At 43.0% G+C, this 25,452-nt stretch overlaps 1 protein-coding gene across 1 annotated transcript in view; it reads right to left on the bottom strand.

The window, feature by feature from the left end:
• LOC131282258 (nuclear pore complex protein DDB_G0274915) overlaps positions 1–25,155 on the bottom strand; it is a 37,091-nt gene extending 11,936 nt beyond the window's left edge. Inside the window, exons 1-2 of the mRNA XM_058311675.1 lie at positions 24,980–25,155; positions 31–178 (exon numbers count right to left, since the gene is read on the bottom strand). Of these exons, the coding sequence (XP_058167658.1) occupies positions 31–178; positions 24,980–25,155 (324 nt within the window). The remainder of the gene's footprint in view (positions 1–30; positions 179–24,979) is intronic.
• Positions 25,156–25,452: the final 297 nt, after the last annotated feature.

The raw sequence follows: 25,452 nt of genomic DNA, 5'->3' as shown, positions 1-25,452 counted from the left end.
GCACAATGAAAAGGCAAATTTAAGACGTACCTGGTAACTCCTGCCACCCTTGATTTCCTTCCGCACCGATATCCGCACGGTGCACGGATCAAGCACGCCGGTCGACGCGTTCGACGTCATCTTGCAGGGAAACTCAAACTTCTGGCCCCATTTGACGGTGTGGTTCCGTACCTCCTCCCTGCGGAAAGATGGCGGAAAAAGCGGAAGATGCTCATTAGTGACATTCATGCTCGAAATTTGATTGTATCGCTTTATTCCCCATTGCTTCGGAGTCAGTATCCCATGGCATTCAATCTTTATTTTTTCATTTTGGTTCTTTCAAAGCCCTCCGGTTTCCTATATGCCCGTACGGATCGTTATTTCTTGCAAAGACGTACAAGATTTTTGATCAGATTACTCAACCAAGATAGAGAACGAAACAATTTCGATAATATTGACTTGAATAAAACTGAGTATGCCAATCTGCAAATAAAGAACATCTAATATTCTAACTGGAGGACATCCATTTTTTTGAACTGACGCTTTCATTCTTCACGGATTAAAAGGCCATCTGAAATAGCTACCCTTGCCTGGTTTGCTAATTAAAATCAAGTGTTCGCTCTGTTTGTTTGACGAACCTGTTTCAACGTTAAATGTTTGCTATAAAACATTTTTCTACACAAATTAATATTCTCCACATGGAACAGTGCAACTTTGTAACCTGAAAACGTTTTACGTCCTATAAATAATGCTAAACAAAGGAGGAAATCCCGACAGAGTGGCCCTTCGTGCACAAAGATCTATGATAAAACGAACTCATTTCGTGCACCGGTCAGAACAGGGAACCCAAGGTTGACATCGCTGTCACGCCACGGAGTGACCTTTTATTTATCGTTCAGTCTCTATCCGTAACGTTGTGTGAGTGTGTGTTTGGATCGTTATAATAAAAACAAACCAAAACAGTCAGTATCCCCGATAACAAAACAGTGTATGCTGGGCGCCGAGAAGGAAATGGACATTGTACAAAGCAGTGAGAAGCAGACGTAAACAGACAACTTCGACCGATAAGATGCCCGGAACTCTGCCACCCAGGGAGCCGGGTGCCGGTTTGCGTTCTATTTCGGTGGCGACATCAGAAGATAGTGTTTGACATTTTGAGTACACACAATTTTTTACACTTCGAAGGAGTTCGGTGCATTTTTAAAGCTGTTGTTTCTTCTGCTTTGCACGTATGCAGGATATTACTCACCGCACAGGGGTTGTCCTTGACCAGCGGTCACACTCCAGGTGGCGGTCACAATCATGCTCGGGCATGACATTATCGATCCCGCGACACACAATAATGCATCGGAGGGAAGTTCACGGGCAAAAAGAGGCCGACCACGTTGTTCCGGTCGAAGTGGTGCATTACTGAATTAAATTCCCAATTCACACACAAACAAACGGTGTATGTGTGAACGCAGCAGTTTTACGTTTTCCGTTCAAATTCAATCTACGAACTGACTGACGATCGAACAACCAGTCGACTCTTGTCATTGATCGAATTCAATTTTTAGCGCATATTCGTAGGATGCAGACGACAGCGTGGCATACACAGAGTGTCACAGGGTCCGGGAAGGGAAATGGATTCGAACAAACCCAACGGGGAAGACTTCCCCCGCTGCCGCCCGGTTCGGTCGCGTCTCGACGGCGCAGAATGCAATTAGTGTGACATCGCGTTTGTGCCACGCCACGGGAAGCCAAACAAAAGCCAGTCCTCCTCTCATTGGTTGTCATTGTCGTTGTCGTCGTCGCGCAGCCATTGAACAGTTTCTGGTCGAATGATTCGGGCGAACGACGGGCAACTAATAAAAACTAATCACTGCCACCGGTTCGGTAAGCCGACCGATGGGAAATTGATCGTACAAGGGATGAACACTGAAGCGGTACCGAGGAGCTCATCGTGGTGATTATGTTGTTCGGCGGGTGGAATATGTTTGTACGTGTCACGCTTGATTGCGGCATTAGTTTAATTACACGTGCTGATTTTACAAAGATATGGGAGTGCTCAAGTTTTATGTAAGCTTGAGCGTGAGGCAAACCGACGAGAGATTTCACAAAAGCAGTTCATACTAAGAACTTTGGCACTGCTGTTTGCCACTTTTTATTGCAAATGAACCTATGCTCAATATTTATGGCAACACACAAGAAGATTGATATGATACGTCAAGGTTGATGAAAACAAGGTTTTTTTTTAAAATAAATAAGATGCTATTAACGTTGGCAAATCATTTAAGAAGGTTTATAACCATCAGGTTATAAATGATTATTACAATAGAAACGACACTTCGAAAGATAGATTAAACATTATTAAAACCATCATCAGATTCAAAACTTGGTGGCGCGTATCCTAAGTATATTAAGTTTGTTTACAGAGACATATGTAATTTTTCGTTATTTTTGACAATCATAAATGGTATATTTGTAAAGAACGTTGATCTAATGCCAGAGGTTCGGTTTTCGAATCTCGTTTGAAAACTTTTGTCTAATATTTCATTGAATATTTTTTCTTTAAATTTGACGCCTAAAGTAGCGATTATAATATCTAGCTTATACTAAGGTTCCTCAACAATTCTAAGGCTTCACTTGTGATACATCTTGGTTCTAGTGTCGTTTCTACTTTAGAGTTCAGTTGAATCGATAACAGCATGCTTCATGTGTACTTTAAAATAGTACTGTGTGATAGTTTACTATTTTTATTTATTTCAATGTTCTGTACTGTTATTTCCGATTTAAAGCAAAGGAAAAGAGCGTTTACTCTTTAAAGGGAATCATCTATCAGCAACCCACTTTACAGTACTGTTTTCGACTGACCCAACCAATCCAATCAAATTGAAATATCGAATGGAAATGTTTGTTTAAAGATATTATAAGAAAACTTCGATTACGATCACTGCTAAACGCAAAAGCTTCAGACAGTAGACCAAACTATCTATTTTTGCCGTTTGCAAAAGAACTTCAATTTCTAGATAATTTTCACTTCTGCGGCCTAATCTTTCGTGATCTTATCGTGTTGTAAATAATATTTCAGAACATACAAGTGTCGTTGCAATCTTTAACATTTTGCATCGATCTCACCAATTAAAAAAGCATAGGAAATAATGTAGCTTAAGCACAAAAATAGTTGGTTTCGAAATTACTTCCAACCTGGCTAGGCTTTCACATATTTCCAGGAACCCAAAAGAACACATTTTTATTACAAAAAAAAAACTCTAACAAACCTGCAACAATTGTGCTGTACCGCTACGATAACTAGCAGAAATAATAAATGCATGGAATATTGCAGTTCCGGATACACGCGCCAAACCATTTCCTATCCAAAGTGCATACCAACACTCAACAAGCTTTAGAAAGTGAAATTTGCGCATGCCAGCGGACGATATGGGCCTCGAGGTCCATTTACGCGAACGCATTTCACTCAATGTGTGCGCATCGTCGCTCACCCAAACGTGACACGCACTGTGTGTTGGGCAAAAAGTTAGGTGCAGCCAATTTCATTTCCCGCCCGACGTCGACGCACCATCATCCGGTGTATGTGTTGTACCGGAAAAACGGTTTCCAGTTTGACGGTTTCCACCAACCAGCCGTTCGTCTGGCAGTTGGTTCGCTGACGGTGGGGAATATTAAACAAAATAAAAAAGAGTACATTTCCTCCCGCGTCCTACGCTTCATCGTTCCAGCTAGACGAATGAAATGGACACCAATGTAAGCCCGCCTCGTCAAACAACAAACCAGTTGAACAACGACAAGCACGCACCGCTTCGTACATTTGTGGCGCGAGCTGGAAAATATGGTCGGTGTGCTATGTCATAACCGGGTATGCATTAATTATTGTGCGAGGGCACGTGCGTTCGTTCATCGCGTTTGACTCAATTTGTCACTTCCGTTTCGATTGTTCACTTCCACTGGGGTTCACCAACGACATCCGACTCTGCCTCTGCCAGCGGGAAACAATCAAAAGGGAAACTGACGTGACCTTTAGGGAGGCATTGGAAAAGTACATACTTTGGCCGACAGCGATTTGTTTTCGGTTTTTGTTTTTGTTCCGTTCACATTACGGATTTGTGATTTATTTGTTCACAACATCGTTGCTGACCTGGAATTGGTGTCAAGTCAATCTAATAGCGCTCGACTCCATTCTTGGCCGCCACACCTTCGTCTTACACAAACAGTTCGGAAAAACGAAAAACATCTCCCCAAACGTGCCCAATGGCGGGACGGGGTGGGAGGGGAGACAGGGAAAATCCATAAATCACCCATCCAACCAGAGCACTCCGTTTCGTTTTTACGCTCTCAAACAAACAACCGAACGCACCGGGAAAAGAAAAGCGAAGGCGAAGATGGAAGGGAAAAAAGCGTGTCATTCCGAAAACATAATTGGCCACATGAAGTGATATGAAAATCGAATAAATTTCAGTCAACAACAACACCATCGTCGGCATCAGACGATCTAAGAGCCGTGTACGCATTTGGGAGCTTTGAAAAGGACTTCAACAAGGGCGACGTTTACAGGGTAAGGTTCGCCGATACTGGGTAGGACCAACACCGATAAAGGACCTTGGCTCGCCAGGACTGGGCCAACCCGTCTCCATCCTCCTCCCTAGCATCACAATGGGTACGGTCAGTGACTTTTTTGTGGGTGGCGGCGCACACGCCACCAAAAATCGTGCCAGTGAGCATAATAATTTATGTATGGGTGGGCGGATAGGTGGCGCTCCCGCCCGCCCACCCGGCCGCGCGCGGTCTGCGAAACGGTGTCGAATCATTGTTGTTTGACATTTCGTTTCGAAGGTGTTTGACATTCGTGGCGAAGGGATTCGAGCGTCCGGTCGCTCGATCGAAGGACCCCACACTCCGCCATTAATCATTGTCGGGGAAATAATTGGACGCGAGGCGCGGGGGCTGAAGCCGGCGGCGACGGGTAGAAAGTCAAAGGTACGGAAAGCTCAAGAAGAACGATAATTTGTTCAAACACCAACGGGGTTTTAAAAATGCATTAAAGAAGATTGACGACGAGCGTCGGCACGTCGATTTGGGAGCATATTTTCATCAAGTTTCTTTCCCCTGTCAAAACAAATACCATCTACCCAATGAGTACTCAGGTGGGGTTTTAATAGAAAGGAATTTTTGCCAACTAAAACTTTGATTTTAAAGAATATTTAGTGCAGGTTCAGCTAAGGGTTATTGTCAAATATTCCTATATTACTATTAAAACTCCACAGTAGACTGTTTCATCCTCGTCTAGAGAAAGAGACTAATGAGAAACAAATTTGTTGAACAATTAGTAAATCCACTGCACTTAACCTTTTTATTTAGAAAGGCTCACAATATTCGGGAAAATAATATTTTACATAACATCGAAACAACTAAAGCCGACCGACCGAACTTTCACCACGTCCCTTCTAAGCTCTAAGCTTCTGGACCCAATTTAAGCGGTCCCCACGCGGTGGGCGCCCATTATGCTGATATGCTACCAAAATAAAGTGCCGGTTCGTCCTAATTAATGAGAAAAGTTACCACACCCTTCCAGGAATCCAGGAGATTGCTGGTGCAATGGGGGAAAATTTGGAAAATGTGGGCGCACCACACCTAATGCAAGCAAAATTAGGTGCGTTTGGTTTTTCTTTTACTTTCCGCGTCGCGCCACCATCGTCGATCTCGAAAAGTTTCGTAACGAGAAGCGACAGTAAACGACATTTTGTGTGCGGTGGAACCAAAAACCCGGTGGAAGTAGGTTAGTTTACGAAGGAACACACAAATCGATCATTTAGAGTCCATGGATGTTCTTTACTGGTTTACAGTAATAGGAAGAATGTGTTGAAAAATGGTGCTACTTTTTCGATAGACTCGTTGGCTAAAAGTTATAAAATTTATAAAGTCGCATTGTCAAGTTATTGGCAGTTTTATTGGGAAAATGTACTTTGTGAAACAATTAACAAAATATATTGTCCCTACAAAAAACCGAAAATAAAGTAGAAATATAAAGTCGAAAGAGATTCATTCACATTTAGCGTTTATATTTCAAAGATCTATAAGTATCATAAAATGTTTACCATCCGTATAAATTAATAGAAAAAATCCAAATATGAACAACAAACCGATGGGATACGTGGTTATTTATTTAAAAAAAAGTACAATTACTGATCCACTAACGATTAAAGGCGATGTTTAGATATGTTTGTATAAGTTAATTCTTAACATTGAATAAATTGCGAACATCAACAAGATGGCAACAAAGATACCAGCGTCTGCTCAGACATTCTTCAACGACTCTCGATATTCAAATAAGTCTGTAAACCGGCTTCGGGTGAAAAGGGAACGGACTCCCTCAACCGCGACGATCGATGATGACAAACGCGCACAAATAGAGGAATCGTTGTCATCGCGACCAGAACAGAGGCTTACGCCACCAACCTCGTGTAGATCCCACAGCCAACCCCGGTTAGCCGTGAGTCATCGGGGATCAAATGTTCAAGAAGCTGGGTGGATGATGTGAAGAAACCGTTGCCGTGTCCGGGTGCAATGTAGGAGAGATGCGGTTCGATTACATCCTACTTCTCGTACATCGACCGGGGAAGGGAATGCCGTCGACGGTTTTGTTTACCACACATTCCTCAGTGGCTGAGAAATCAAATAAAAATAGTCAACAGCGCACCACCTCGCATCGACGTGCCCGAGAGCGACCCCTACGCAATCGAATCGAGTCGATCAGCTGGTAACGATGGAAACGGTGTTTTTCGTGAGTTCGGTTTCGGAAATGGTTTTGTGTTTTGGTGGGTTACAATAACTTACTGCCGAATCGACGAGTCGAATGTAACGATCTAGGGTGGATTCAATTAACGGTCCCGCATACAAATGAGTTCCAAAATGGAGCACAGCTAGCGTTCAGCTGGATCGCCGCAAAAACCCAAGATCACCATCGCCGGCCAAGGCACGCCTCACTCTTCCGTGGTGCATGGCGTCAGATTTGCATATTTATTTAACACCTCCACCCTTTGCCGTGCACGCGCCGTGCATCCCATGGCCGAACTTAGATGGACAGCATTGAACTTGAAAAGGCGAATGCAAATTCGTTCCACCGTCCGACATCCGCGATGTGGTGACCTTTCCGGATGGGTCTCCCTACCCGGGGGGGAACTTGAGGGAACCCAATGTTTGCACACCTTGATGGTTTCCAGCTGCTGCCGTTGCTGCTGAACCTAGCAGGGGTTGTGATGCGAATTCTTCGCTTGCCTACACATAATTTGCCAATCAACAATCTTACAATTGGCCAAGAAGGGACCGGACCAGAAGAAACTCAAGATGAGTGGAGGGAGTGTGGGATCCACATCAGCCATTCGTTAGTGATGCAAAACGGTGAAGGTTGCGTATTGTTTCTATCGCTGGAACCGGAACCGGCAGCCTTGGTTGGTAGCTAGTTCGTGCGTAGCAAACGCGACTCAAACGGAGAGAAGGGCACAGCTGAAGGTGGGGGTCGACTGGGTGTCAAGACACCGACTGATTGACCTCTTCGAGTGGCGACATGATGACAACACACGATCTTCCACTATGGTTTATAAATATTTGTTTCACCTAAAAATACATTCTGAAATGATTATCAAATGGTTTCAACGATTGAAGCAAAAATCACAAACTCAGATAATTTGTCCTCAAATTATTATTCGTTTCCATCGATTTGCCATTGTCAACATACCGTGTATCAATGAATTTCGAAGCGCCAGGGGCATGTGAAATTGATTTTCAACATTGTGAAAATTGAAACGCTTTTCACATACCCCGGAGACGGGGCGTATAAACGATTCATGTCACGCCTGAACATTGATCGCCAATTAGGCACCGGCGGTTTGGGGCAGCAGCATTTTCGGGCGAAACAACACGCTCGGCGACGAGTAAATGCGATTCGAATCGCTTCGCGGAAGTCGGTAAGCGAAGTCAGGGCCGGTTAGGGCTGTAGGCCTCGACGGCAAGGCTCCAAAATGGCCATGCAAAAATGCACCGTCTGCACCATCGCGGTTGGCGATCTCCCACGGTTGATTGCAATTTATCACCACCCCGATGCCATCGCAGAATCGAACTGTGAAGTTTTCGGAAAGATGTTGCACAATGCCCGCTTGACATTGTGGCCCGTGAAGGTGGCTCAATTAGAACCACCACTTCCGGACAGCACTTCGAGTAACGAACGGTGGTGGATGGTGGCAAGAGTGCCGTCATCTCGTCCGATGATCCATCTTTGTAGATATTCTGATTCTTAGAGAATGCAGGCAGGAAGGAAACTCTTAAAAATAAAATAATTCATTAAATTAACTTTCAAATGTAAACGGTATGCAAAACTTGAGTTAATCCCAGAGCATTGCTTAGTCGATATCATACATACGGATCTCCATTACATACTAGGGCGAATTTTGTCATATTTCTATAAGCGATGAATTACCTATAACGAAACAAAAAAAAGTGAAATAAATATTAGTAAAATCCCATACTAAACATGAAACACTCTTTTTGTAGCAGAAAATATGATAGCAATACCAAAGTAAATGAAGCAAAACACATTATAAACATCAAGCACCCAACGAAAGAGCGATAACATGGCTTTGGTTTCGATAGCCCAATCGACGAGAAAAACGGTGGATTTACATCGCAAGCAAATGAAACCAAAAAAAAAAAAACAACTCCCGTCGGCATAACGATAGTTCACAAAGGTCTTCCCATTTCGATGGGTGTGGGAAAATGCCCGCTGCTGGCGACGCAATAAAACTAAGATGATTTACGGTAACGGCTGGTGTTTGTCAGTGACAACCAAGTATAATAAACCATTCCCGGGGGGGAGAGCGAGGGACACGGCAAAAAAATGTGCTATAATGTGTATCGACATCGTCGAACCACATCATCTGCAAGAGATTTTCTATCTTCGGACTTCCGAGAAGAGGTTGGATTGTTGTTTTTTCGCCTTTTTCACATGTCGGTAGGTGTAGCATGAGCATTTGGAAAGAGTTTGGCCCGATGGCTCCGGTTCGGAGAACGGAAAATGACGCAGACCACCAAAATCTGTGGGAAAGTTCATAAGAAACTTCCGATTCCCACAGAAGGGACGAAAGTTGCGATTCCCCTCTTGTTTTAAATGTTAAGCAAAAATTTTATAATTAGGTTCATACAGAGAAGATAATTATATATGTTAATTGAAGGTTACGTAATCTCTACGAAAGTAAGTATATTGACAAGAAAAGATACATAACGTCGCTAATCCAAATGCCTTTCATTTAATCGATCACTTGTTGGGAAAAAATATATACCCCACACCCATACCGCAAAAGCAAACGGCGAAACAAAAAAAAAAGCTCTCACTCTCCATTTCTCGATGATGCGGGAAACCAAGACGCCATAAACACTCAATCACACGTTAAGACACTGCCACCGTGTGACGTTAAATCACACTTGCTTGGCGATGGTGACGCAACTTCATTAGCTACTAACTCGGTCGAACGGGTTACACGCTGGGTGGAAGAAGCTCGGGTTGTTGTGGCTCGTGGCTCTAGGAAATGATGGAAAACGGTCCGAAACTCCCTTTGGCCGGCGATTGAAGGGAAAAGTGTTTCCAGAGGAGGCACCAAAGGTCGAGCCCAGGGATTGGCATTATTTATCAACCCCGTACGTCTTGTTGGAGCGTGTGCTGACGTCGTTGCCGTATCCAAAGGTAGAGGCAATCGATGAAAATCACCACAAGTGATACACCATTAGCAGTGTTTTTGGGAAAATCGTTACGGTATTATAACGCTCCGTTAGTTTTCGGTACAACCGTTTCCCGCAATTTCACGCTGGTTGTTCTGAGGCAACAGGATAATCAATTTCATTTTCTTCATAACCTACCATCATTCACTAAGCTATAATAATAACAGAGGAATGTTTCTGAAAACAAAAAAGGAAACCCACCACCCTGCAAATGCATTGTCCAAATGCAAAGAAAGCACAGATTCCATTCGTCTCACTTGAGCCAGCCATGTTTCACTTTCGGCCAAGGAATGCCACTGCGCATCGCGGAACACTGGTACCATGGCAGCTGGGTAAGGGTTCCGTTTCGGCGGATTTCGTATGTGCCGGATGATAAATATTTAACTAACCCATTTTAACGCGACCAACGATAGAAAACACACTCCGGCTTCGAGCGGGGTGTGTAACTACAAAGAGATGTCGTGGAATGGTGGGACGGGAGGCGAGAAAGCGGATAAACAAAAAAAGCCATAACCCTTCTCCGCGCGAAGAGGTTGCCAAGAATATCAAAATATATGTTACACTACTGACCCACATTCTGCACAGAATGGAGCTCAGTGTTGGTACCAACCATGAAGATGATCACTTTACGGAATATAACTATTATTCCACTTAACACTTTGCCTGCCAAGCGACTTTAGCACACTTTAAGATAATTTTTTTGATAAACTTTGTTTATAAAATTATTCAAACAACAGTTTTCGAACGCTAAAGACTTGACTTCCTGAAGAATTCATTCTTGTTACATTTTTATTTATCTATGGGGTATAAACTTTTTAGAACTGATGACAGCTGGCTATCAAAAATGGTTTCTCTGACAATGTCAAAGTGTTAGTTGACATCATTAAATAGTTTTTACTGCAGCAAAACACGTTATATTTCAATATCAAAAAATATTTATATCCAGTTCCGAACAACAAATTAACGTTTTAAAAGGGTTTTCGTATTCTAAACAGTTTTACCCAATGAAAAAGAAATAAAATTAACTCATTACAAAATACTAAGTGAACGAGTAGGTGAGCATTCTGACTTCAATTAAAAATAATTCTGCTAAATTGATGTCGACTTGGGCTGATTCGCTTATCAATTTATTGGATTTGAAAAATATAATATATCTTGGCTTGGCAATCTTAAACGAAAGATAAATAACTACATTGAAAATCGTACAAAAAAAAAGAAACAATTTTTACTAACAATTACAATGTAAGTGTAAATGAAAGTATTCACCGCAACAGAAGACAGAATCCACTCAATAATAAGTAAACAAACACTATAATGTGCTATATGAAAACGAAAACAAGCTCAAAATAGTGGCAAAGGAGTGTACGACGGTGCAGTAAAATGGTACACTTAAAAATCTAGTTCATTCGCTTTTTTATCGAGTCAAGATTTAAAAGGAGCGTTCCTTTCACTAGTTTCAGTGCTGGTCTTCTACTATTCGCTCCAGTTTTGATCCACTGACGAAAGGCCCATCCCATTTAGCGGCACACCACTCATCACCACCATCATAATCGGCACCTTTGGACGGAAAGTCGGTGCACTTTAGTTCCAGCTTAGACACGCACGCACATCCAACTCCGGCTACGGGACCGCGTAAAAAAACCGAGAGCTGGTGATGCACCATCTTCGGGCACTCTTAACTTAAGTAGTCCGACTCTTGATTTCACTGCCTTTGATTTCACCCTCGCCTGGTCATTGCAAAACGGCACGCACGTAACGTGAAAAGCGGTGAGGAAGTGCCGGGGAGAGGAGATCGGCGTGCATTCAGGCAGCAAAACGTGTGTCCGCAACCCTACCGACTATCGCGCCGAGGTGCGCCGGTTCACTGGACAAACCAGTCCGCTCCAACAGCGTGCGCGTTTCTGATGCGTTTATCAATAAAAACAACCTGCCCCATGAAGTCGCGAAACTCCTTCCAAACTGCAACAATTGCGTCCGCTTTCTTGCATGGGGCGATATATTGTTGCTTGGCTGCTCGCATCGAGGGAAAAACAAGTGAAACACAAGCCCGGACATTCGCGTTTGTACAGCTGCAATTGCAATCGGCGCGTGCTGCACGCTGGAAAATCGCCATTTCGGGCGACACCAGGATGAGAAAGTTGTCAAGAATGGAGAATCCAGGCGCGTTCAGGTTCGCTATCAGCGACAGCAGGGCGGTGGAGGCAATCAAACGTGTGTGCTGTTTGTCCAGTTCGCGGTTGTCGCGGAAGCTCCGGAGATAGACACCGTCGAGGTGGAGCCATTTCCGGCGGCGAGCTTGTGGACATAGCTGGAAATACCAAAGGAAGCGGGAAGTTGTTGCCATGTGATAGTACGGGTTATTGATTTGCCAGACTGGCCAAACGGGTAACCAGGAATCTCGTATACAGTTTCCAAATTGGATGTTGTACCAGATAACCGTCCACGTGCTCTTAGACACTTTTATCTGACATCCGGGAGCGGTAGCAAATCCAAAATGAGCAGAAAAAAACCTCAATCTCTCGCTACATCCCAGTGTTAAATGAGCACCTGAGCCTTTAAAAACGATTACCAGCTACAGCAAAGCCAATCGAGATTAAGCTATCCACCGGTTGGAACACGTGAGCGGCTACGGTCTGGACGTCGGACGTGCCATAAAAGGGCACACGCGGGAAAACAGAACGAACACAATTCATCACGCGCTCTCATCAGCGGGATGAACCGTCTGACGGGAAGGTGTGCTGCAGGAGGAGGCAGCTAGATCACCTCCACTCTCCCCGCCCTTATGCTATCAAACGGTCACCTACCTCATACACGACGCGAATAGGTCACATTGCATGTTAGTTCAGGCGCGTGGATAAAATACGACGCTTTCGGGTGGATTTTCTTTGGAAGAAACATCGTTGCGAAGGCACTGGTTTACTTATCGATAGAGATAGAGAGCTGTCTTTACATTCGCTCAGGAATAACATTGCCGCAGAAATGCATTCTCCAGTTATTTCAAATTGTTTCATAAACTGATTAGAAACGGCTACAATTTGCAGTATTTTGACGAAGTTGATTCAGATTCAATGGCTTACAAAATTGATGTTGATAAGTATTTTGTAGTTATTTTAAAATTTGATTGTACACTTTATTATTATGAATACAGGCAAGCAACTTAAATCCTAATGTACTCGTAACATTATCAATTTATCACGTTGCCAGCCACGCTGGTTTAGTACAGTTTTTTGGTACAATCACTTCGGTAGAATTTGGTTTTAAAATTTGTTAAAACCAACGGGTTTCGAAAACCCAACAAAAACTGGACTTCTCGAAGGATACATTTTAGTAATTTATATGGCCTACCATTACATAAGTCAACTAGTATATTAGTGTAAAGAGCTAATGAGCATTACTGCTGTCATCCGCAAAATGGATTACGTGCCAGGCAACGTGTTTACGTTTGTGAAGAAATGTACTACATTGTTTTAAAGTTTCTTGTGAATATTTTTTACATTTTTACTATTATATAATATAAAGTAATATAAATTTGTTACATGGATTTCGTACAAAACAAAAACCGAAGTTCATAATTACTACAATTCCTCTAGATTTTAGAGAAGCACCCGTTTACCAATATTTTGAAACGTTTTTAATTTTATGCTTGCGTTCTGTACACAAACTAGTCAGGAATGTCCGTCAAACATTGTTATCTAAAAAAACAGTCGGAAATGTTAGAACTATTTTTTTATGTTTAAGGTCTTGTGAACCGAAACATATACGTTTATAATCTACCCTCTTTTCGAACTTGACTTGACGAAACCTTAACCACTTTAGTTCCGATATACTAAACACGCGTTATATAACTCACAGGTTCGATTTAAATGCTTCGAAAAGGCAAATCACACCGACAAACCTTTCCGAAACCAACAGAACTGGAACCCTACCAGTTTCAGTAAAAAGTTCAGAGAAAAAGGCAAATCGTTCGCAAAACCCAGCGCAACGTGACCACGTGGACCAAAGGCAGCTTTCCTGCACGAGCCGTGCCCGGAAATCGGGAGGTAAACAAATGTGTGCGCTGAGATTTTCGTTTACTAATTGCGTTTGTTAGTGCCGGCATCTTCTTTCCATTCCTCGCTAGGCACCCATTGTACCCGGCACGTCAAGTCATCAAAAAGGGAAGGTGGCGTGAACAGATCGAAAGCTTGTAATGCTCCTTTGGTGCTTGCGGACGGAAAATGCGCCAGAAATGCACACGATTTTCCTGCCGAGCAAGAAATGAGAGCGAAATGGAAACCGAAACAACCACAAAATCCAAACGTTCAAGATGAAGCGAGCTCTATACCGAAAGGTGGCATTTCACACATTAATTACCTTCAACGGCCGGGAAGGGGGGCCCCTTCGAGTTACTCGGCGGTTGCGTGAGCAATCAAAATGTAAATCAGAGCACGATTGATTTTTCTCGCCATTCGCAGCGTTGAAAGTGTTTGCCTCGTAAGTGCGGCCTAATGAATGAACGAATGACCGAGTGTTATAAGCGTTATTTATAAACCGCTTGGAGGGAAAAAAAAGAATGAGAAAAAACCTAACAATCGTAATACTTCTCCCACGCCATGAACGACAAAGTAATTGCATCTGTTTTTCGTCTTTCCACGTTCAATTAAATTCTAATCAAAATCGACTGATGCAGGTAATTCAAACGCTTGAAACGTTACCGGGGCAACGAAAATGAAATTTTCGAAATGACAACAGTCAATAATGGATAGTATATGATGCTGGTTTATACAAGACAACAAACATCAATCCAACCAAAGGACAACGTTTCAATAATTGGATCAACAGACTCGGAAAAACATATTTTTGGCAGAAATTGAGCATTAAATTAAGGTACATGTTGTATATTGAAACAGATTTAGGAAAACCAGAAAAAGATTTGTTAAAGTCAAATGTAAATTAAGTTACAGCAAGAAGTTGAATTAAGAATCATTTAGCCGTATTTGAACGATCTGGAAGGTCACGATAAAAAGGTGAAAAACGAACCATCATGGCAATTTTGAACTTCGAGCACATAAGCTGTGATGTAAAAAACACTTAGGCCTTTGAAGTGAGACGTTGCCAAGAACGACCAGATAATGAGTTACATAAAGCGACACATTTCGTGGACTAATGGAAAAACGTTTAACTTTTGCGCCAACCATTTCATTTGCGCGTTCCATATCCGGAAGGTTCTTGTCGCAGTATGACGTCAGCAGCAACCCGTACGATTCGATGACGTACTTACGCTGCTCGTTATCTTTTTTTTTCTCCGGTGGTTCAGTTCCACTACCAACGATTGTTCCATCAATGGAGCCATCTCTACAATAAGTTGTGCACCATTGAAGCGCAATGGAGAACATGCTGCATTTGACAACCCGGCTCCACAATCTGCCCAAATGGTTCCGGACGGTGTACAGGAAACATAAAAAACCGAACAAACAAACCCTGATGACTTAAAAATGTTTCGGGCAAAAGCAACTAGAAAAAATCAAATCGATAGCATATCGCTGAACCAAAAATAGTTCCAAAATCGACATGTTATTGACAAAAACCAACGCTTGGGGTGTTCCGGGTAGAAAGGACAGGCACAAAAAATGTTGTCAACCCCCCGAACATGCTATTGCTTTGCAAAGCTGCATCCCACAATGCATAACGATTTAGTTCACCTTGAAAAATCAGGTCGAGAAAGGACTTTTTTTCTTCTTCGCTCTTCTGGCAAACTTTCCCCACTAGAGCAAAAAAAAAAAAAAAACAAAACAAAAAAACACATTCTTGGGCATGAGTGAAAAAGTCCGTAAACATGCAATTAAAATACAGGTGAAAGAGCTAGCGAGCGGGTTTTATGGCACTTGCAGCCGAAGCAAATTGAATACAAGCATACTGAGCAATAACAGCCGAACATAAAAGTGGCAAAATGTCACGTGCCATCTTTGCTGGAGCTGTTTATTATTATTTTCCTTATCGATACCGGTCCACCTAACGACGGGTTGGCATACGGGCTTGCAGCATATGACAAGAAAAGGACGACAAACAGGAAAAAAAAAACATTTGAACAGCTTTTTGCTCCAGCGCGAAGCGTCGAGAGTTTGCTTCATCTTAGTGTTCCCCGCACACGTTGGGATAAGAGGCGGACATATCGGAAAGAGTCAAAGTGTTTGTATGTAAATTGTATAAAGTTTAAATGATACCCAAATAGTTAAATAAGATGTCTTAATATCAATTCAATACATCGCTTAATGTTCAAGCTGTGCTATGCCAAAGATAAAAACGCAATGCAAGTTTAGTCAATTCAACACGAATTTGAATTGTAATTTTGATTTCAGAATTTTCAAAAGACATACTTTAAGAATCTATTCCAACTGAGACCGAAACCTCCCCTGTACGAGAGGACTGACTATCCACGTGCGCATAGGGTAAAAAGTCTCGTAAGCCCTTAACGGGCAAGCATGACCAACACAATACGGTCGTTACGCCAAGAAGAAGTATCAATCATTTTCCATAATACAGTAGCGCTAATCAAGCAAATAATTATAAAATGGATTTTTAAATGTTTTTGAATCACTTTTGGTCAATCAAAACGATCAAAATGGTAAAAAAATGTATCAACAATATGCCCGCTAGGTTGTTCTACCTTATCTCACTGTGCCGCGTGTGCATCGCCATTTATCGTAATCGCTTCGTTAAGGTAGCCGATGGAGGAGTTTCTTTTATCTTTATTTGAAAGCTGTGACATTTGCTTCGCGATTTGCAGCATTTTTTTTTTTTTTGCTGGTTTGTCGTTTCTTTGAGCGATCAGCGTTTGTGTCAATAGAAGTGGTACACAGCGAGCGGCGTTATAGGTTGGCGCAAACAGCCCAAGGCCGATCGCATCGAGGGCTGTCTTGTCAACAAACAAGGACAACGGGGCCGCAAAGCAAGGCATTTTCTATTTGCATTTACAAAACGAAAGGAGAACGAATCCGAAGCGAAAATGTGTTAAATAATCCTTATACGATGAAAGCGAGGGACGCGATTTGTGTCAGAAATGGAATATTTTCGTCACGTGAGATGATGGCGAGGTTGTGCTTGACTGAATGTGCAAAAAGGGCACATTTTACAAACATTTCTGAATCATTTCCAAATATTGTTTGACACTCAATATTTCAAACATGGCCCTTGATAACTCTAAATCTCCATCAAAAGTTTTAAAATTTCGGATTCATTTGATACCCTGATGCCTGACGCGATCATTTTGAAGTTTGACCACAAAATCTCTTAATCTTATTTTGCCAACCAATACCTACCAAGGAATTCAACAACTAGAACAGTCAACCACAAACCTGTAGCACCTTGAAGTGTGGTTTAGCCGTCGGGTTGAAACCAAAAACGAATATAAAAATCCTTATGACGCAACACGATCCCCCATCAAAGGGGGTTGGCTTAACGAGAAGGTTTTGTAGTATGAGCACAGCTCAGATGGACTATATTTTTGGACACAAACTGCTCTTCAGACCAAATGACAGTCGATACGCCAGCGGAGCACAAACTGGGTGACGCTCTTGAAGGGTGTGATGGAAATATTAATAAGAACAACAATCAAACTGAGCGTTAACATTCCGTTTGACACACTCCCATAAAGTTGGCGCAGTGGAGGTAAATCACGTCCGATCGGAAAGACATCCGCAGTGAGCCGTCAGCAAAGTAATGTTGCAACATGGTGGGGCATGCGAGGGCAGCGATTGCAGAGTATCAGCTTACTGGCTGGCGCTTTGGTAAGCCACGGGCGCCACAACCTGTCGAACTCCACTCCAAAGCCAACAAGTAGGTCGTCGATGGCTTCAAGGGTAGCCAGGAGTTCTTGGCAAAAGCCAGGGGTGTGCTTAGCAACAGCTCACGTGCGGGTAAGGCTTAGTACAGGTGTCGTTCTAGAAGTCGAAGGGACTAAGGCTCATAATCCAGATCAGGTTCATATATCCGTATGTCGCCTGGTGGCTGGTGAATGACCGATTGTGAATGTTGATCGTGGCGGTAAAATACTCCTGTGCAAAGAAACGCTTCTTTTTTGGGCCACGGTGGCATCATCGACAGCGGCACTAAAATAGATGATGTTGTCCAATCGCGACACCGCCAACTCCCGTCTTCGGTCGTAACTATTTTGAAAGACGCTGTCTGTCGCTTGAAGTTAAAAAATTCCCTGCGACATCGCTTTACCTTTTTCCACACACACCCGGCGGCGTGCGTATGAACCAACCGCCTCTCCTGTGCCAAGCGCGAGACACATGAACATAAATATTCCAAAACAGAACGACGACGTGGATCGGAAATCGAAACGACAAGAATAGTCTCCGCACTTGTCGGACCGCTCGCTCTCGCGAGTCCCCGGCAGACGGCGTAGGGAACACATCCATAAAAATAGACCAACGTCGATCGCCATTTGCTTTCCGCTCCCATTCCGGATTGTGGTTTCAGTATTTTCAGTGTCACATAGGTAACATATGCCACGTGGATTGATTTCAAACGCGCGTCCTAGGAATGCTTCTTGCCGGATGTTTGTTTTGAAGTTTTCGAATAGCACTCCGGTGTGTGGTACACCTCAACATCGGACCCCGGGTACGACACCCGGGGGCGTTGTTCCGGTGGACTAACAAAATATGTATGTTGGACAATGTTCCACCACTTAAGATATTGCTCCCCCAGAAAACGAGACACACATTCTCGGGCACATTATTCGACCGCGCCGCTCTTTATCTCTATTGCCGCAGCAATAAATAGTGCCTTGCTTTCGATCGTTCGTCCATTTGTTTTAATTTTGCTCGTCCTTTGGGTCCAATAATCGTGGAGACATGTACCGTCGTGGAGCAACGAAACGAAAACGCACAACTTCCCGCGTGCAACCCCCTTGCCTGAACGAATGTGGAATTTTTGAAACCGACCGCCCGGTGGATTGCGGAAGTCGAAAGTCGTGTCCAAAAAAGTCGTGTAATCCGATTTGTACGCACCGAAAAGCCAAACCACGATCGGGCCGGTCCCGAATTCCGTAGTTCGGTAAGAAACTTGAAATGCTAAAAATAGTTCAAGGTCCAACGCTTCGAGGCGATTCGCGATGAAATATGGAAATTTGGAAAATAACAGAAAAAAAAACCTGACTCACAGTTCACTCAGTAAATGTTCTCTTTTATGGTGCGAATGTTATGCTAACAGCTTCATTAAAAAGGGAGCCAAGTGAATGGTCCATGTATGGGATGTCAGCAAATAATGTATGGAGTTGCGAAATTTAAAAGTAGAATAAAAATAAACTTCATTCGGTTTTAGTTAGTTGCCCAGCGAAATTATTTTGTTTAGAATGGTTAACTTTTATTAAATATGAGATTTTAAAAACGAATTCTAAATCAAAATCTTTGGAGACGAAATTAATTTTTTGGTGATAAATTATGTGAACTATATGCGATCTTGAACATAGTTCGCACTCAATTTTTTGTAAATTACAATCCTTTTCAGTGCTTCCTAACAAGAGGCTTCTCTTCGTTATATCCAATCGAACCGCAGTTAAATAAATCCTTCCAACTTCTGTTATAAGCAAGCCCTAATAATGGCAAGGAAGTTTGAAAAGTTATGCTTCAAAAAGGTGCTGAACTTGAAACTAGACTCATTAATCTATCAAAAAACAGTTTGTTCACATTTTCAAAACCACAAAATACAACAAATCGCAGCCTTCGCGTTTGAAGGTTTGCTTGAATTTAACGCATTGCTTCGACAGTTCATGCATTACGATTGCGTTTCATTGATAAATGAATTCATTCAGTCCTCCCCATCGCTATGCTTATTGCTTAAACCCTGGTCATGGCCGAGGAAGCTGGCCCGAGGGGCGGGCACATCGAATCAACCGAGGGTCAACCGAGGTGGGGGGAGGGGGAGACCGAACGACCGAACTGGGTCATTTGGTCATTTACGGACACATTCGAACGGCGAAGCAATGTCCGGTCGCAAACGCTGGGGACAGGGCTTTGAAGCCGGCATGGAACGCTGCTCGTTTATACCCTATTGGTCATGTGTTTCCTTGCGATCTACCGGAGTTTCTTAGTTTTACGAGCTGCGTATGCCTTTTCTTTCGTCGTGGCATCGTATTTATTGCTGTCTTGGCGTCAAAGTCGAAGCTGCCGGAACCATGAGCTCAAGAGCCACACATCCCCGGATTAGGAGAGCGGGGAAAAAAGAGCCGCATATTTGGACAAACCCGGCCGAGGGAGACAGGGTGGGTATTAAACAAAAAGACATCAAACGACAGAACATCCGGCTTAGCAGCATAGAATCGTCGCGGATGGAGTCGCACTCGGTGTTGGTGTGCGTGACGGCGGCGTTCGGCTTCGACGACGGAGGCAATAAAATGAACGGATCATACGCTTCCATTGCAGGCGACTTGATTTCAGGTTTGGTTCTTTTAATGCCACACTGTACGGGAGACTTTCCCGAGAGCGAACCCCTGAGGGCCAGATAAACGCATGCATCGCTTATGCAAATGAACTACCGGTGGGAGGGGATTGCATACCGGTTGTCGACTCGTGGGGCCCGGGCCATCCCCGACCGTCACGGTTCATTGACACGTGCGCTCCTGACCCCTTCCCGAGAGGCACGTAGTAATCTTACGTGAAGTGGAAGTAGCATTTTCATACGTCCTCGAACGTGGCGTGTCTTTGCTACAACAACACAATCCAGCCGCGACCTTCCACACTGAGCTGTGTTTGTGTTCGTACATTAATGAGTGGTGGTTGGACCACCGCTCGCATATGATCGGATCCGGTTAACAGTAACTTTGTCTAAACCATTACGCTGCGAAGAATGATGGATCATTCCGTTCTACGAAAGGAGATTGCGAAGCGTTTCTTTCCTAGAGGAAAACAAATTTCCACATTCTTTCTCCTCTCAAATCTTCTTTCAAGAAGAGGTCTGTATAAAAAATTACCAAATGGCTTTAAGAATCTATTTTCCTTCAGCCAAATTAAGTAACCCGAAAGGAATTAACTTGAAAATCTAAGAAAACAAATTTAAAATTAATTTGTTTAAAAAGAAAATTAGTATGAAATGCACATTTGTTTTATTCGTTCGTTTAGTAAAATGTCGACACTTTCATTTGTTTACATTGCAAAATGAAGAATTTAATAGATAAACTTATAAAGTTCAAGTTCTTTGATCAAACTATTCATTAAATTATTCCAAACACAACTTACAAAAGAACTAAATCAAACCGATCAAACCTCTTTGCGGCTGAATGTTACCTTGAACACGTTGACTGCCAAGCGTTTTTAGCACACTTTTTTAGTACAATATTTTTTTATAAAATAAGTTTAGAACATTTATTATACCTATGGTTTTTGAGGGCTAAGCAAAGACTTAGCTTCCTAAAGAATTGCTATTCAATATTACTGTAATTTTTATGTTGCATTTTCATTTATTTCTGGGGCAATTTTTTTTAGAACTAATGACAGCTGGCTATCAAAAATGATAGCCATGGCAGTGAACGTGTTAAGCTGCATCGAAGACAGCGAAGTTTACGCATTTCAATTTTAAATTTATCGAAAATAAGCCATTGAAGTAATAACTGCATCCGGTGACCGAACGATACGATCACGTTGACGAGGTGCCACGACCTAGTAATAGGCTGTTGAAACCAGCGATAGTGGTAGTCCTTGGCGTGTGCCTTGGGCCAACGCTAGTACTTAGCGGAATTGCCGGTTAGTAATCGCTCGAGCAGCCTTTATCTACCACGCCGTTTGCATCGGTTAGGTTCAGTTAACACGGACCCCAACACGACCCTCGGCTTGTCAGAATCGCTTCGCACGAGCAGCAGAGTCGGATCACAAACCGATCGCGAAGAAATCGCGTTACGCACTCTTTGGGGAACGGTGATGAATCGTGCGCGGTTGGAGGAAAAGTAGCGCGAATCTAATGGTTCTATGTGTGAACTTTCTAATTCCACCCACAAGCACTCGCGCAAGCGGCCATATCCCGGCCGATGTTCAGCGATGTCGAACGAAACGTTGATGCTGGTGCAGTAATCAAGAGCGGCACATCGAACAAACACTACGGTGTGGCCATCTGCTGCTCTGCGGGAGTGTGCGTAGCCTTCCGACCGATCGTAACGTGTCGATGACCATTGTCGTGCAAACACAACGCGGGCCAGAGTTTCGCGTTTCGCTCGCGATACGTGAAGGTTGGCGCGTTCGAACAAAAACAGTTTAACCAGCGGATGACGGAGGGAAAAATACCAGCAACAGTCGGTTGCTCAATTATCTTCACACTGCTCTGTCTGTCGGACAGCTGTGTGCGTGCGTCTGCATCTTGCCATAGTGCAATTGCATGATATCGTTTGGGTGCATTTTTTTTATTGCCATGATATCAAAGGCGGTCTCGTGGCGCTTCATACCTTCAGTCGGGCGTACGACAAATAGAGACTTCAAAGCTACTGCTGCAAAGCTTTGTAACAAGTATCGTAAGCTTCAGCGATTGAAAGAATTGATTCGATTGAAAGTTATCAACTTCTTCACATTATTTTTTTATTTTATTTTCTTTGTTGTTGTTTCCTTTTTCGGTTTCCTTTTTTTTGTTTAATTCATTTTTGAATGTCTCCCAAATATTTCATGAAAATAATTTTTAGATATACAAATGGGCGTTGGCATGGAAAAGAGAGCATCATCGAATAGAGAAAAAAAATCATGTCAATGTTGCATATCAGGCAACGTTTCTAGTACTATAAAAGTGTATTTAAAAGAAGCTCAACCCCATGATTGGTTTTAAATATGGAAAACTGCAGAAGGTTTAACACTGATGTTCTTGGGCTTTAAAGATATAACAGAGTGATAAATAAACAAACAAGTTAGGCAAAAGTGGTCGAAACATTATCTACTTGTGTTTTCAAGGAGCCTGTCAAACCTTTTTTATCGCAGTTTCTCGCAGAAGGCGTTACTTTTATCCTCAGACGGTGCAACATTTTTTCTATTTAAGTTCTTAGGAAAGTATTGGATGAAAAATGCTCATAAAATATGCTCAGAAAAAAAATGTTGCCATCGGGATCGTAAAGGTTTTTTCCACCTGAAACTTCACCGATTTTGTACGACTTCATCGAATCCAAGGCGCACGTTCAATCAGTTGCAAAATGTCGAACCCTGTCCGGGTTCGGGATTCCCCCCCGTTGCGGGTTCAGTTTTTGAGAAATCGATAAGGATACACGGGTTTCGGGTTTACGTCAGATTTCGGTCACTTCGTTCCTCTATTTGGAGCGCACCCAACCATGTTCCGGGACAAAAAATAAAGTTGGCACACGAAAACCAGAAATCGAACCACCAGGGACCATCCGGCGGCACGACGATACAACCGAAACCACGAAACCCGTCACTTTGGGACAGTGTGGAGAAGGGGGGAACGAGCTAGTAAACTGGTTTGAATTTTACACTGACGCAAGGTTGACCGTTTCAAGGTTGGTCTCTCCGCACTTTTACCCCTTCGGTCGGGGTTTGAGGCCATCGCCATCCACTGGCGTTGGTCGTCGGTCGGTCTCGTGACGTACTCGTGACACTCTATCTCTCTTTGGCAGCCGGTTCGATGGCGCTACGTTCCACAGGCAACGCAAAGCGAAGGAAGGCATTTTACATCGGACGAACTGCAAACCAAACGGAGCCTTAATTTTGCACGACCTTTCGGACTACTTCCACCACTGCTGGTTGCAAGCACCCTACGCAAAACCAAACGTCCTCGAAGGTCGGTGTCTAATAGTATCATGGCAGACGGAAAAGAAAAATGGTGGCCCGTGCTGCTGTTGATGGATGGCAACCGGTATCGTTCGGAAGTGAACTTTTCAGGTTATAAAAGTATGCGGCTGCCAAGTAACGTCACGTGGTCCGCGAATGGGTTGATAGTTTTTTAATGGTACTAGGATTTTAGCGAATCTCCAGTATAGTTGTTGTGGTGTGGCCGACGACCGGAATTCACAGAACAATAAACTGCTTTCGGATAGGCAACTACGAAGGCCTGATTTAAATGTCATAGGAAACCATTTAGATCTAAAAGTGATTAACGGAATCATTTCAGAGGTTTTGCATCTTAAACAAAGTTATAAGGCGTAGACATGTCTATATGTGTATATTACTCTACAATACTTATATCTTCATCAGTAACTAATTTGGATTCCTAAAAATGTACGATAAAATACTGGCTACGAGCCATGTCTGGAAAAAAATTAGCACTCCAACCTGACATCCCTGTAAACATTCCTTTGCACCTTATATAAATTTGTCAAGCAAACAGAGAACAGCAAAACCTACCAAATTTAAGGTTTAGGATACAGAGACACAGATAACATTCCAAAATTGACGAACCTGTGCTAAAAGAACGATTGATTAGCGCTGACGTTCCAGGTTTGTCCACTTTCAGAACGATTAGAATAACGCATACGCGTATGGTTTAGTATTGTTCAGCAACAGTTTATGTAGACAATCAATATCCTATGGACTAAATAAACAAATACAGAAATGCATGCAGCGTAAACAGTGGATTGTTTTAACACGTTGAGTTTCAAGCGTTTTTAGCACAGTTTTTAGTGCTATATTTTTGAAAAAACGTTTATAAAACCAAACAATCATGGTCTCTATTTGGAGAAGTAAATTCTGGAACATAGTCCCTGTGAATCCTCATTCATTCAAAACTTTGTGCACCGAGCAAGGTTGACACAATTGCCACTAAAACGTGCGATTTATCGTTAAGGTACTTCACCATTATCAAAAAGAAAATGAATGTACAGTTGCTCACTAAACTCCATTTGTTATGTGCTCAGGTAAAACACTACGCCCTGCAGTCACCAGTGACAGTTGTTTTCGCTTTGTTTGGCATATTCTGTCATCCGGTGAGGCACGTGCGTGGCAATGAGGAAGTAAAACCCGTTGACCACGTGTGTGTTGCAACTCTTCCAGACAAGTTGTGCACACACGAACGCTACCATTAGCCTTCGTTCCGTAACGAGGCGAACGCCCATCATCTTCATCGTCACGTCAAGAAGAATAATGATCCCCGTTGGAAATGTGTCGCGAAAATAATGTCCACCTTGCCCTTTTCCTTCGAAAGCGAAGAGTATTTATGACTGTTGGAGGGGTGAGTGTCTAACATTGTGTGAATATTTTTGTTACTACAAGACTCCTCCCAAAGGACAACCTCCAACGAGCAAGACGTGCCGAAAAACCCAGGCTCAACTCACCTATTGCTGTGCTCCTGGAAGGATCCGCCGTCCAGCAGACGAATCTTGGCGAACAGGACCGCGTTGAGGAACGGTACCTCGACCAGCTCCTCCAGCCGCAGCTCCACCGAGAACTTGTACTTTTTCTTCTTCATCATAAATGCCATTCCTGGGGCGCCCGGCCCTATCAGTGTCATTCACCACGGTATGGTATTGCTACGGAGTGATGACTGGGAAAAACCGGTGGGTGCTTTCCCCCCACGAAATGTGTGCTACTTTATCTTTCGCCTCTTTGTTGTACTGGAAAACAGGCTACTTTCGTACAATTGCAGCGTGCTCAACGGACGTTTCTTTCTAATTTTTCTTATAAGCACAAAATCACAATTGCTATATTACACGTTTGTTATTTCTGCGGGTTTTAAACACTTCAAGACGGGATGATAATCAAGCAAGATTGCTTTCACTTTAAGGCGCACCAGCACTTTCAAAGCCTA

The sequence above is a fragment of the Anopheles ziemanni genome, chromosome 2 (genome assembly GCF_943734765.1).
Source record: "Anopheles ziemanni chromosome 2, idAnoZiCoDA_A2_x.2, whole genome shotgun sequence".
NCBI lineage: Eukaryota > Metazoa > Arthropoda > Insecta > Diptera > Culicidae > Anopheles > Anopheles ziemanni.
Note: the sequence above shows the minus strand (reverse complement) of the source record. Positions and strands in the feature narration are given on the sequence as shown.